This window comes from Colobus angolensis, unplaced genomic scaffold (assembly GCF_000951035.1).
Source record: "Colobus angolensis palliatus isolate OR3802 unplaced genomic scaffold, Cang.pa_1.0 Scaffold3, whole genome shotgun sequence".
NCBI classification, from domain to species: domain Eukaryota; kingdom Metazoa; phylum Chordata; class Mammalia; order Primates; family Cercopithecidae; genus Colobus; species Colobus angolensis.
In genome coordinates this window covers 12,522,129-12,537,362 of record NW_012116265.1, presented here as the reverse complement: position 1 = coordinate 12,537,362, position 15,234 = coordinate 12,522,129, and the positions used below count along the sequence as shown (strand labels likewise).

Below are 15,234 nucleotides of genomic sequence, written 5' to 3'. Positions count from 1 at the left end.
GTTTTATAATTTCAGCTCTTAGATGTGGGTCCCTAATCCATTGAGTTAATTTTTGTATATGGTATGCTGTAGGGGTCCAACTTAACTCTTTTGCATGTGGATATCTAATTGTCCAAGCATAATTTGTTGAAGACTATTCTGTCCCTACTGAACAGTCTTGGCTGATGTAAAAGTTTTGCAACAAATAGCATAAATAGCAATATTCTACCCTAAAAAGATAAACCTAAAGTTTATAGATCCAAAATGTTTGAAAAGTGAAAGAATGAAAAAAGCTGTACCTGGGAAATTCTAACCACAACAAAGCTGGTACAGCTCTATTAGTATTACACAAACAGATTTTATGGTTAACAAAAAAATTACTAGCAATAAATTAAGACATATGATCTTAAATGGTTCAATTCACTGAGAAAAAACAATGAATGTGAAACTTACATGCACCTGTTTTGAGGCTCAAAATATAAAAAGGAAAAATGGCAGAAAAACAAGAAGAAACTTATCAACTACCATAGTAGGAGACATGAATATATCTCACTCAGTAGTAAAAAATGGATCAAGTGGCCGGGCCCAGTGGCTCACGCCTGTAATCCCAGCACTTTGAGAGGCGGAGGTGGGTGGATCACAAGGTCAGGAAATCGAGACCATTCTGGCTAACACGGTGAAACACCGTCTCTACTAAAAATACAAAAAATTAGTGGGATGAGGTGGTGGGCGCCTATAGTCCCAGCTACTCGGGAGGCTGAGGCAGGAGAATAGCGTGAATCCGGGGGGCAGAGCCTGCAGTGAGCCGAGATCATGCCACTGACTGCACTCCAGGCTGGGCGACAGAGCAAGACTCCATCTCAAAAAAAAAAAAAAAAAAGAAAAGAAAGGATAAAGCACACAAAAAATATCAAGGATACACAAAGAGCATCTGAGCAAACCTACTGCCAGTATAAAAATGTAAGTCTAACAGACACATACAAGTACCAAACAGGTGCAGAAAACACATTCTTTTCAAAGCATATACAAAACCAAAACCCAAAAACTGACCAAATCAAGCAAGTCTCAAGCAATTTCAAAGGATTCACACATCACACAGATCATATTCTTTACAAACAAAACAGTTAAGTCAGAATAGAATAGAAAAGAATAGAATGGGAAAAACACATTAGAGAGAATAAAGCTAAAAGTTTAGTCTTTGAAAACACTGATGAAATCTACACACCCCTGACAAGACTGAACAGGAAAAAAAGAGATGGCACAATAATTATATTAGGAATGAAGATGACAAAGGATTCTGGCATCAAAAAGACAGTATCATGATTCACTTTATGTTAATCAACTTGAAAATTTAGATAAATATACAGGGTCCTAGAAAAACATAATTTATCAAAAAGGTCTCAAACGGAAACAAAATACTTGAAGGGCATGAGATTACTAGACCCAGGTATCTGTAGTGGCATGTTTTAACAAATATCAACAGAAGAATACAACACAATCTTTGAAAAAAAAAAAAGAGTTCAAAATAGAGGAAACATGTCCCCAAATTCATTTTATAAAGCTAATGTAACCTGAAAACCTCATAAGAGAATGAGAACAGAAAATCACAGACAGTATCTATCACTCATAAGTATCTACAAAAAAGTCCCCAACAAAATGAATTCAGTAATTGATAAAAAGAGAAATATAAAATGATCAAGTTACGCTACCCCAGGAATACAAGATTGGTTTACAAAGAGAAAATCAATTAATGAAATTCATATAAACAACATTACAGTGAGAAATTGTACAATCAATCATCGCAGAAAAACTGTTTAATCAAACGCAACATCCGCTTATAGTTTAAAAAACAAAGCAATGCAAAGAAGGAAATGTACTTAACCTGATGAAGATATCCATTAAAAAAAAAAAAAAAACCCACAATGAACATTAAACTTAACAGTGAAGCATGGAAAAGATTAATTTTCAGTTTCAGAAGAAGAGAACGGTGCCTGCTATCATCATTTCCAATCAATATTGTTCTGGAAGGCGTAGCCAACAAGCCACAAAAAACTGCCATTCTTCACATAAGATGTGAATGTCTACACAGAAGATATAAAAGAATCTACAGATACATTATGAGGACTAACAAAAGACATTAGGAAGGTGGCTGGTTCAAGGATGAATATCAAACGCTCTACATATTTCCATACTACCAATAAACAACTGGAAAAGGTAATGAAACATGTTACTTAGAGTAGCATTCAAACTATAAAGAATTTAGGGGGGAATATGGGCAAGTTCAATAAGCACTTCCACACAAAACACAGTATCAAATAAATACACAAAAAGAGGCTAAAATTCCTAAGTGAGGAAATGCTAACTAAAACCGAAATGAAATACTATTTTCTACCTACCAGACCAGCAAAAATTAGGAAGCCTGACACTATCAGGTATTGGTAAGGCGGTATGGACATCTGCACAATTATGTACTGAATGGCAGAAGTGATTTGGCACTTTATTGTAAAGTTGCAGAAGTGCATGCCTTAGGAGCCAGAAGTTCAATGTTTAGGTATAAAATTTAGAGAACCTCTTGCATTTGTGTTCCCAGAAGACATACACTACAATATTTTATAACTGTTTGTAACAGTAAACGATTAGAAACAATCCTGATGTCCACTGGATTAGAAAAACAGCAATGAAAATAATTATAGCTATATGCAACAACTTGGATAAACCTCAGGAATATTATTTTGAGGGAAAACAAACAACTTGCAGAAGAATATGTAATTACTTCACTTATGTTATAAACATGCAAAACTAAACAATAAGCTATTTAGGAATATAAATATATATGGTAAAATATAAAAGCAATTAATAATCAACACAAATGTATGAGCAAAGGTACTCTGATGGCCTAGGAAAGAATATGGGATTAGGGAGAGGCACCCAAGGTGCTTTAAATAATGGAATTTTATTTTAACCAGATGGTGGGCACCAGGATGATTTTTATCTTGAAACATTTCTATTCATTTGTGTCTATTCAATATTCAATAATAAACTATGTTTTCTTTAGGGAAAAAAATTACTTAATTTAGAAGAACTTTGTACTAAGAAACAAGAAGACTGCATTTTAGGCTAACGAAGGCAATTAAAATGAAAACTGTGGTGGGACAAATAGTTTTTGGAACCTAGTAACTAAGCTGGAATAGTGAGGAAAACAAAGGCATACTTATATGCTTCTAGAAGAACACAGACATTAAGGGTACATAGGTTTTTAAGGAAGTGGTACAGAACATGGACCAAAAGATTTTAAATATTTAATAAATTTGTGACATTTGGTTCTTGAGTTTGCTCTCTCCCCAAATGTTGCCATGCTTTTTAAATTACTGAAGCAAAAGATTAACCACATCTATTTATCTACCAATGTCTTATGTTTAAGCCACATTATAAATGCGTAAGCCAGTTAGAATTACCTGTACTCTTTACTACACATATTAATACAATTTAATTTGTTATAATTTATTACCAGCTATATGAAATAGTTACATTTTATGAAGATAAATATAGCCAGAATATAAAAACCTTAAAGTTAAATCAATCTAACTTTATCTCTAAAATCTTACGTTGTAGAGCACCTAACAGTCTCTGAAAAAATAGGATATAATTTATCAGTTTTGCACCAACTAAAAATGGAAATAATCAAGTAGATTATCATTGTAAGTATTTTACTAGAAACTTACTTCTTCCACCTGCCCATCTTCAGCTCCATCTTTCTCTTTGTCTTCCTCCTCATCATCATCATAGTCTTCTTCTTCATCTTCATCTTCTTCAGACGATGTATCCCCAGTTCCATCAACTTGTAAGACCAATGGAGCTTGTGTTTGAGCAGGCTGGGCCTGTGGTTGCTGCTGGCCAGTTGCAGTTATCTGTGCTTGGGCTGGTGTAGGTGCTGCCACTGTCGTAGGTATAACTTGAGTCTTATTTCCTGTAAATAAGATTTGCTGAGGCTGGATGATGACACCTGTCTGTGGTGAAATCCCTCCAGGAAGAGGAGCCAGTACCTAAAGCAAAAGAAACCACGTAACAGTAACTAGTTAAGAGGATCAAGTACGGTACACAGAAATAGGAACAAATGCTGAAGTTTTAACTGAACATACAGTTAAAACTACCAAAGTACAAAAGCAATGTTTAACTAGTGTAGTGACCCACTAACTTTCTACTTTATCAAATTTCTGGAAAATAAGGATTTTCTAAAGATAACTGCTTCATTCACTGAGCACATACTATGTATATGCCAGATACCAGGCCAAGAGTTATACACTGCCTTCACACGAAGAACACTGGACTGAGAATCTGAAAACCTGGGTCTACCTTTCTTTTTTTTTTTAGATGGAGTCTCGTTCTGTCACCCAAGCTGGACTGCAATGGTACAATCTCAGCTCACTGCAACCCCTGCCTCCTGGGTTCAAGCAATTCTCCTGTCTCAGCCTCCTGAGTAGCTGGGACTACAGGTGCGTGCCACCATGCCCAGCTAATTACGTATTTTTAGTAGAGAAGGGGTTTTACCATATTGGCCAGGCTGGTCTCAAACTCGTGACCTCCTGATCCGCCCACCTCCCAAAGTACTGGGATTACAGGCATGAGCCACTGTGCCTGGCCAACCTGGCTCTACTTTTGTCTAAAGTCAGACATAAATACAGCAGAAGCAAGTCATTTAACTCCTCTTGGCCTCTGCCATTTCACTGTCAGACTAGGATTAATGGTTCTCAACCCTGGTTGCAAATAAGAACCACCTGGCAGCTTAAAAAGTACTGATACTTTGGTCACACCACTAATATTCTGATTCAGTGTGAGATAAAAGCTAATTATTTTTCTAAAAACCACTAGATCAGATTTCTGAGGTTCCTTTCCAGGTTCTGCATCTAAGATTCTAAAGTAAGCCACAGCTTAAAAAAATATACACTAACAAATATTAACTATACATACTATACGTATTACAATAAAGGAGGAGGACTGGATGCTTATTACTTGTCATCAGGTTCAAGGAATGCAAAAATAAGACAGAATTTCCTTTAAAACGCTTACACATGGTGTAACAGTACAAAAGACCAAAAAAAATGGTAAAATAGACAAAGCACTAACAACTCAAAAAGAGACAAGACATAGTACAAATATGACATAGTATTATGGGAACACAAAAGTGTGTACCAAATCCAACTTGGGGGACAAAGCATGATCAAATATTACCTATATTATTAGTAAATAATATTTGAGTTTCTGTTTTTGCTTAAAAGCAGCGGTCCCCAATCCCTGTTAGAAACCAGGCTGCACAGCAGGAGGCGAGTGGTGGATGAGCCAGCATTACCACCTGAACTCTGCCTCCTGTCAGATCAGCGGCAGCATGAGATTCTCATAAGAGCAGGAACCCTACTGTGAACTGCACATGCAAGAATGGAGGTTGTGCACTCCTTACTCCTGATGGTCTGAATTAAAAGTTTCACCCTGAACCCATCCCTGCTGCCGAGTACGTGGAAAAACTGCCTTCCGCAAAACTAGTCCCTAGTGTCAAAAAGCTGGGTGACCGCTGCTTTAAGGAGATTAGCCAGGTTTTTCTATTTGTTTAGGGGACGTGCAGGGAGTTGCCAGACGGCATTCTTAAGAGACGTGTAACATCAAGTGAAACCCAGAAGTGAAAGCAGTACATAATTTTGGAAAGATGTAAATAAACTGGATTAATATTACTGATCTGATCTTGTCTCTATCGTCACACTATTTTAGTGACATTTAAAAAAGAGACAGACACATAAACAAATAAAGTACATAAGTTCCTCAAGAAAATAACCATTCCTCTTTCATTTTAGTGCTCACAGCACAAGAATATAACACAAGTAGATCCAAGTGTTTATTCTGATGTAAAGGCAGCTAAAGAAAATACCTGGGAGCATGGCAAGAAATAAACCTGCAGAGTTCAAAAAAACAAGATCCACAAAAAGATCTTATAAACCATGTTGAGTTGTTTAGGCTTTTCTCAGTAGGCAATAAAAAGCTGTTAAAAGGTTGTAAGATTTTTAGAAAGATACGCCAGGCGCAGTGGCTCACGCCCATAATCCCAGCACTTTGGGAGGCCAAAGCAGGCGGATCACCGGAAGTCAGGAGTTCAAGACCAGCCTAGCCAACATGGCGAAACTCCGTCTCTATTAAAAATACAAAATTTAGCTGGGTGCAGTAGTGCGTGCCTGTAATCCCAGCTACTCAGAAGGCTAAGCAGAGAATCACTTGAACCCAGGAGACGGAAGTTGCAGTGAGCTGAGATTGTGCCATTGCACTCCAGCTTAGGCGACAGAGCGAGACTCTGTCTCAAAAAAAAAAAGAAAGATGACTATAAAACAGCCAGGTTAGGAGGGCACAAGATGAGTGGCAGAGAAACCATTAAGGAGACAACACAGTATTTACTGACAAATTATGGACACTATGAACTAAGGAAATGAACAAAGAGGCTGAGAAAAAAAACAGTGTCAAACATATTAAGGGACTGCAACCATGGCAAAACTGCAGTTAAAGAAAAAAAAAGGCCGGGTGCAGTGGCTCACGCCTGTAATCCCAGCACTTTGGGAGGCCAAGGTGGGTAGATCACAAGGTCAGGAAATTGAGACCATCCTGGCTAACATGGTGAAACCCCGTCTCTACTAAAAATACAAAAAATTAGCCGGGCGTGGTGGTGGGCACCTGTAGTCCTAGCTACTTGGGAAGCTGAGGCAGGAGAATGGCGTGAACCCAGAAGGCAGATGTTGTAGTGAGCCGAGATTGCGCCACTGTGCTCCAGCCTAGGTGAAAAAGCAAGACTCCATCTCAAAAAAAAAAAAAAAAGAAAAAAGAAAAGATATTAGAGGTAAGGAAAAGGGAGGATTCTACACACCCAGTTCCAGAAAACAGAGTAAGCATCATAAAACTAGAGTCATGTCTGTCTCATTCACTCCTAAATCTCATGACCCTTATAAATAGCCCGAGACTCAGTAACTGCTTATTGAATAAAGGCCAAATGAACAGCTAACAAGGCTGGAAGGAGAGTGCTGCCAGTTTTGAGGGGATGATGAAAGATGGGCAGAGACAACAGCAATTTTTTAATACATGTTTAATACATGTTGAATCTAAGTTAAGCTGTATACAGGAGAAATTAGAAACAACTGGGTGTATAGCACTGAAGAAGAGTCTTTTGTGCATATAAAGAGAGGGAAAGTACCCAGGGAACACATACAGAAGAAAACAGAACCCCATACTGATCATAATAGATTATTTTACCTGCTGTATAACAGGAGCTTGTACTCCACCAGGCTGCATCTGTGGTATCACCTGTTGTTGTAGAACCACTGACTGCTGAGGCTGAAAGATATACTGGGCACCATTGGCTGCTCTGACCACCTGAAGAAGCTGGCCTAAAGCAAAAAACATGCATTCCAAATTATCATTTTAGCAATGACCATCTCAAAAGAAATGAATTCATATTTAATTTCATACCACCAAAGGCACAAGAAATTATCAAGAAAACTAACAATTTTATTAAAGACTATCATTCATACACAGTATGCATAATCCTCCCCTTCTCGCCATGTTCAAATACATTCCTTAAAATGCTTTATTTTTTATATTTACATCCTCATTCAGCTATTTCCAACAAGGTTTTAACAACAGGTTATGAGACTTGACTAAAGCTTACATTATCTTTGCTAACCTTAGGAGTCAAGAAAGAGCAGTAAAATCAGACACTTTGGGAGCTGTTCATTTTTAAAGCTTTAAAGGAACAAAAGTTTAACAGTTCATTTAATATCTTGAACCAAACAAAGTACCACAGAACTTTGCTTCAAAATTGGTAAAAGCCATAAAAGTTCGCTAACCAGTTATCATCGTCATACAATTCACACAGAATCAAATTCCCCCAATATGTTCCTTTAGATAACCCAGAATCTTGAATTGATTAAAAAGCAAATTACATCTTATTAAATATGTAGCAAGATAACCCCTAATTTCACAAATTTACAATAACAAAAATAAGATACATACACAGAATACAAAATAAATAACTATATAATCAAGATTACAGGGGACACTTAAAATCCATGTAAATAAATTTTTCAAGTACTAATATGCCAAAACACATGAGCTAGACATTGGTCTTTTGTCAATGAAGAGATACTACATATAATAATAGCATACAATAAATTTGCTCTTAATATGCTCTAGGAATTACTTTGATATCACAAGTTCAAATAAGTTTAATACTCACTTGGCATGGTAAATGTGTTTAATAAAAAACTAAGTATTTTTATATAATCATACTTCAATAAAAGGGTTATCATGCACAGATCAAAGGTTCAAGTACAATTCTCATCTTCTTTACTGTATCCTCAACGATTACAGTTGTATGTATTACAGCCCTCAAAGTTATTTTAATAACCTAAACCAAATGGTAAAAGAAATATTAGTATTTTCCGTCTTTCAAAGAAGACAAAACCTAAGGGCTAGATAGTACAATTTTTTTAATTACATTTTAAAATGGTTCCATCATTCCTAATTACCTGAATTTGTTAGTATCTGCTGAACAGGAGTCACACCTGCAGGAAGTGCTAAGGTAGCAGCCGTAGCAGCAGCACTCTGAAAAAGACAAAGAAAATATATCAAAACCACATACATATATAATACTATCTGTTTATCTCTAGCATATTTTAATAATATATGAAACTTTTTGTTTAGAATATATCAAAATTTAAAAAATCTAGTAAGGCTAAATCCCCATTTTATAAAATGGTACAAGACCGACCAACCTAGCCTAAACAACCTACTAAATTATTTTAAGCTGTTAAATACAACAATATAATTGGTTTTTTTCCCCTAGAGAAGGTGCTCTAAGTAAATCTCACAGGTACTGTAGCTTTTTTTTTTCCTTCTTGCCCCATCAATCTTCTTTAAGGTACCAAGCCTTCCTATACTTAATCTAACCTATACACTTTTAGACAACACCCACATTAACAATGCTGTACAATATATGAAATAGCTATTTCATTACTGCTTCCTTTCCCACTGTTTCCTTATCCCCATTTCCTTGAGGTAGAAGTATAATTGTCTACTTTTTAGAATTCTTAACTTTTAAAATTTCTACTAAAATCAACAGATATCTATCAAGAACACTGTATCAGAAGACTTCACAGGGAGTATAGCTGAAAATTCTTCTAAGATGTCATATTTGCAAAGAAAAAAAGGGACATATTGGCATTATATTCTAGGTGAAACATGTATTAAGAACCGATTAATACAAAAATTCTGTAATTCTTAAGAAAAGCCACACCAGGCACAGTGGCTCACACTTGTAATCCCAGGACTTTAGGATGCCCAGGCAGGCAGATCGCTTGAGCTCAGGAGTTTGAGACCAGCCAGGGCAATATGGTGAAACCCTTCTCTACAGAAAATACAAAAATTAGGTGAGCTTGGTGGTGCACACCTGTAGTCCCAGCTACTTGGGAGGCTGAGGTGGGAGGATGGCTTGAACTTGGAAGGTGAGGTTGCAGTAAGCTGAGATTGCGCCATTGCACTCCAGCCTGGGCGACAGTCACAAACTTTAATTTCAACATTTTGAAATGAAGTTAGTATGTGACACTTAAGTTATAAAGATATACACGGGATTATATTATGAATTTCTTTAAATCCAAGACAAATTCTTGACTTCCTGGAGAGTTCTGGAGTTTTCTCCTCCTGTCCTCCCACAAAGAATTATGCCATTCTCTTGTTTTTTATTCTGTACGTTAAGTATTTTCCTGTATCCCACTAGAGCTACACATTTTGGTAGCTTTTTCCCTCTCTTTTCAATCTTTTTTGGGTACCAACCATCCATACATTCAATCTAATCTACACATTTTTAGAACTACCCATATCTAGAAGAGCTTAAAAAAATAAATATAACTGCTTTGGAAATGCTAGTGTCAGAGAAGTCAACAAACTTGGAAAATTATTAAACTGAGTTAATAATTCAACTACTGTCTAGTCTGGGGTCTAGGTATATAGCTTTCCAAGAAAATAAACTTGTTGCCACTTGACAAACGTAAGTAATTTCTACAGCTTGGGCCTGAAATGCCCACTGTGTCTCCAGAATTTAACTATAGCCCACCAGGTTGATCCGTGTTTAAGTTGAATACTCAATTATCCAATTAAGATAAATCTTGTCTATATAAGCAAATTAAAGGTTATCTAAGTTTAAGGAAAATATTAACCACCACATACTATTAAGAAATATTTAAAAACAAAAAAACAACACAAATATTATTTAGAAATATCAAGGGCCTATAATTCGTATTCTGAAAGATAACAATTCTTCCTCTACCAGCAAACCGACATAATAGTTTCTATATAGAATACATGACCCAGTAACTACCTGCAGACCCCCCACAAATTCAAGCTGCATAACAGGTATTTGCTGAGTCATGTACCATACACAAACCACCTTATACTTAATAACTATTAAAATTTCTTCTTGTATTCCACAAAACAGCCCAAACAGAAATAATGCATTAGACCAATCATTTCATAAAAATGAACTGAAAACAATGGTTTAACAGAAGTTCCCTGAAATAGCCTTCCACTATTATTATCTCACATTTTTATGATTAGTTCATTTCTAAAGCAAACAGAGCCATTAAAAAGAACAAATTATTTTTGAATATTTTTTAATCAGAAGTAATAATGCAAACCCACAAAAACCTAAAACACTTTCATTGGTACAAAGCCTATACTGATTATGTTCAGAAATACATGAAGGAAACACTGACTAAAAACAAGAGTAAAATGTAAAATATACAGAAATGTTATATCAATTTTCCTGAATAACTGACCTATAATTTGTTTAAATACATATGCTCTTTAGAATAAAGGAGACTTAACCAGTAGTAGAGATGGACCACTAATTTTTATCCCAGAAATAATTTATTAATTCAAAATTCTCTCCCACAACATTTAAAATTCTTTTATATGTTAACGAAGATTCTGCCAAAATTTGTTTTAAAATAATGCGAGTTATTCCCTAGGATACAGTCTTAATAACATCAACTGCAATATGCAACAGATAGTGAGACTTTTTTTTTTGTTTTTTGAGACGGCGTCTGGTCTGTCACCCAGGCTGGAGTGCAGTGGCTGGATCTCAGCTCACTGCAAGCTCTGCCTCCTGGGTTTATGCCATTCTTCTGCCTCAGCCTCCAGAGTAGCTGGGACTACAGGCGCCCGCCACCTCGCCCAGCTAGGTTTTTGTATTTTTTAGTAGAGACGGGGTTTCACCGTGTCAGCCGGGATGGTCTCGATCTCCTGACCTCGTGATCCGCCCGTCTCGGCCTCCCAAAGTGCTGGGACTACAGGCTTGAGCCACTGCGCCTGGCCGAGACTTTTTTTTTTTTTTTTTAAGAGTGGAGGTTAAAAAAAATTGGGGCCTGAGATTTAAAACGGAGTTTTTTCCAACAAAAAATCTTGTGAGAAGTAACGGGCATGAAATTTATTCTCATGTAAACGAAATGATTTTAGTAACTAACTACAAATACAAAGAGTTGATATTTGTACTTGATATTTGTGAATTTAAAAACTTTAAATTTGTGTATTTAAATTTGTGTACTTTAAATTTGTGAATTTAAAAACTGCAATTTCTACTATCATGTAGAAACTTTGAATTCTGCCACAGTATGAATATGTGAGGCTGGTAATGTGTAGGAGGAAGTCATTTGCCTAGTGGGTAAGCCCTTCTCATCTGGCTTATAAACCACAAATGAGCTTTGTGATTCACTATCACTCACAAAGTAGAACTGATCTTTTCATATACTGCTTTTTTAAAAAAAAACTTGAGGCTGGGTGTGATGGCTCACACCTGTAATCCTAACACTTTCGGAGGCCGAGGTGGGCGGATCACTTGAGATCAGGAGTTGGAGACCAGCCTGGCCAACATGGTGAAACCCCGTCTCTACTAAAAGTACAAAAAAATTAGCTGGGTTGGTGGCATACACCTGTACTCTCAGCCACTCAGGAGGTTGAGGTAGGAGGATCACTTGAACCTAGGAGGCAGAGGTTGCAGTTAGCCAAGATCGCGCCACTGCACTTCAGCCTGGGTGACAGAGCGAGACTCCATCTCAAAAAAAAAAAAAACTTGAATGGAAAAAAAAAAAAATCTCATTCCTAGTACTAACTACTTACGTAGGCTAAAAGATCTTTTTACAAATATTGATTTTTTCTCCTTTAAATAAAATTTTGGCTGAAGAATGAAACGTAAGAACTGAGTCAACACTCAATGAAATTAATGGTCTGTATATTTTAAACAGAATAAAGAAAAACCATTTATAAGGAAGTATTGAACCACTCTGTATTTTAATGTTTTATCCAAAAAAAAAAGAAAACAACTTCAAGCATACAGGTAAAGATTTTCTAAGGATCTGAAGAGGTTCTTTCAAGTTCACAGTTAAACTATACTACATTTGTTGAGAAATATTATATGTCTGAAATGTAATTTGAAAATGAGTGAGGACTTGTCAAGTTTAGTGGATAGTCCTCAGAAATATAAAACTTCTAATGTAACTCAACTGGTTAAAATTTATTCTATGGTAATTTACACACTATAATGACTTATTAGACTACACTATGGTTAAGTCAAAGCAATATTTTTAAATGCTTGATTTTAAAAATAGTTATACTGAACTATCCAAACAGTTCATCTTCATTTTTTAAAAGTTCACAATTCTTAGCCTTCCCACCTTCTTGCAATTACTAGGTCTCCTGAAACAGAACCATACTTGGCATTATAAGTTTGGTAGGTACCCTAAAACTTTTTTGGAAATAGTAGGGAATGGAGTAACTCTCACAAAGCACCATTATTTTGGTATTCTTAAACAATTCCATAATTTTATGAACCTTAATGTCTAGGTACCAAGCTAAACTTCAGATCCAATATTCAGGAAACTAAAATAGCTGTTCTGCCTGAGTCTTCAATAAACTTCAAGTTGTTAATATATGACATATATAGGCATAATCACAATTTGAGTTAGAATTAAGTACAGCCAATCAAACTGCTACATTCTGAGTCTTACCATGTTTGATGCATTCATATGCTGTATCAACTTAGAATCTGGAACAATAACTTGTGGTGCTGTGGCTACAAAAAAAACAAGTACACATGTAAACAAGGAACCATGAGGCTATTTTCTGATCACAAGAACACTTTACATACAATGATGAAAACTTTTTTCATGTTTTCCATGTTTTCTGCACTCAAATACTTTCAATCATTTGATTTCAGGTCAGGACATTTATACGGCAAATAACAGCTGTGATATACCCACCCTATACTAGAAAACACAAATATTTAAGCCCAGGCGTGTTGGCTCACACTTGTAATCACAGCACTTTAGGAGGCCAAAGCGGGCGGATCACTTGAGGTCAGGAGTTTGATACCAGACTGGCCAACATCATGGTGAAACCCCATCTCTACTAAAAACACAAAAAAATTAGCTGAGTGTCAGGCTGAGGCATGAAAATCACTTGAACTCGGGAACTGGAGGTTGCAGTGAGCCGAGATCATGCCACTGCACTCCAGCATGGGTGACAAGGCTCCATCTCAAAAAAAAAAAAAAAATTTAAGTGACAATTCCTAAGGATGCAAGGGAATTTAGGAACATGAAGTAGTGAGTTACTTAACACCTAAACATACACACATACACAGTTCTATGCATTCTTAAGTAAACTGGATATTTTCAAACATAATTTTGTCTTAACTCAAGGTTAACTGTTTTACTGATACAATGTTCACTGTTGCAATGAGTTACTAATCCAATAAAAGTAAGCTCAAAAAGTTGTGACTAGTTTTTGAAATCTACATAGTCCTTTTCTTCCAATATGACAGTTGACAGACTCATGCTACTTTCATCAGCTGTTTAAAAAATACAAATCAGCCAGATGCGGGGATGCATGACTGTAGTTCCAGCAACTCAGAAGGCTGAGGTGGGAGGATCGCTTGAGCCCAGGAGTTCTGGGCTATAGTGCACTATGCTGATTGGGTGTCCAACTAAGTTCGGCATCAATATGGTGGCCTCCTGAAAGCAGGGGACCACTAGGTTGCCTGAAGTGTGGTGAACCGGCCCAAGTTGGAAAAAATACAAATCAGAAATAATGGCAATGTTATTTAAGCATAAAAGGAATTAAATGTTTGATTCCGCAAATTTCAGAGAACAGACGGATAACTCCATTATCCCAATATTCTCTGAGCGAAGAAAATCATGTTTTAATTTATGATGACCTAAAATCCTAATGCCAGCTCTGAAGGCAACAGGAAGAACAGTCATCAAAAAATAATAAAAGGATAAAATTATTTGATACAAAGTATACACTAAAATTAGGTATGAAAATTACCACTAGATATCAACAGTAAAATAACCCAAATAGACTCTTCTACTGTGTACCATTACCAATTTTAAGACACATATATATACTGTCAAATGAGGCAAATAAGTAACTAAATGATCACATTAAAATGAACTTTTCATCTACTTCTAGTGTCCTCTCCCATAAAAGTAGATGCACTGAATTAGAATGCTCAGAAAGTTTTATAACTGAATAGATGTGTGCCATGAGAGAAAATAGAGATCAAGTTTCTTAGCCTTTTCTGGGCTCAGATCTTCCTCAGCTGTGAAACTGAGCCAAGGGCTATTTTACAAAGCCCTTATAAGGTGCCAGTGAAACAGTATCTATAAAATGACTTGCAGCTGGGCGCGATGGCTCAAGCCTGTAATCCCAGCACTTTGGGAGGCCGAGACAGGCGGATCACAAGGTCAGGAGATCGCGACCATCCTGGCTAACATGGTGAAACCCCGTCTCTACTAAAAAATACAAAAAACTAGCCGGGCGAGGTGGCGGGCGCCTGTAGTCCCCGCTACTCGGGAGGCTGAGGCAGGAGAATGGCGTGAACCCGGGAGGGGGAGCTTGCAGTGAGCTGAGATCTGGCCACTGCACTCCAGCCCCGGGCGACAGAGCGAGACTCCGTCTCAAAAAAAAAAAAAAAAAAAAAAAAAATGACTTGCAGAGTACAAAGCACTATGGACACAGTCTATGAATATTTGCTTTTTCTTAGCTTTAATCCAAGAAATATAAATTAAGATATGTTATATATCCACGCTTAACTTACAATAAATCTAATTCAGTCCATTTAGGCTTACATAAATTACTACGGAACTGAATTTTCAGATTGCCAAAGTATACAAAAGA

General features: G+C 36.5%; 1 protein-coding gene across 2 annotated transcripts in view; it reads right to left on the bottom strand.

The window, feature by feature from the left end:
- The window catches only part of GTF2A1 (general transcription factor IIA, 1, 19/37kDa), a 46,190-nt gene that overhangs the window by 12,762 nt on the left and 18,194 nt on the right, over positions 1-15,234 (bottom strand). For both annotated transcript variants that reach the window (XM_011949466.1, XM_011949467.1), the window contains exons 4-7: positions 13,065-13,129; positions 8,535-8,610; positions 7,261-7,394; positions 3,702-4,022 (exon numbers count right to left, since the gene is read on the bottom strand). In XM_011949466.1, the coding sequence (XP_011804856.1) occupies positions 3,702-4,022; positions 7,261-7,394; positions 8,535-8,610; positions 13,065-13,129 (596 nt within the window). The remainder of the gene's footprint in view (positions 1-3,701; positions 4,023-7,260; positions 7,395-8,534; positions 8,611-13,064; positions 13,130-15,234) is intronic.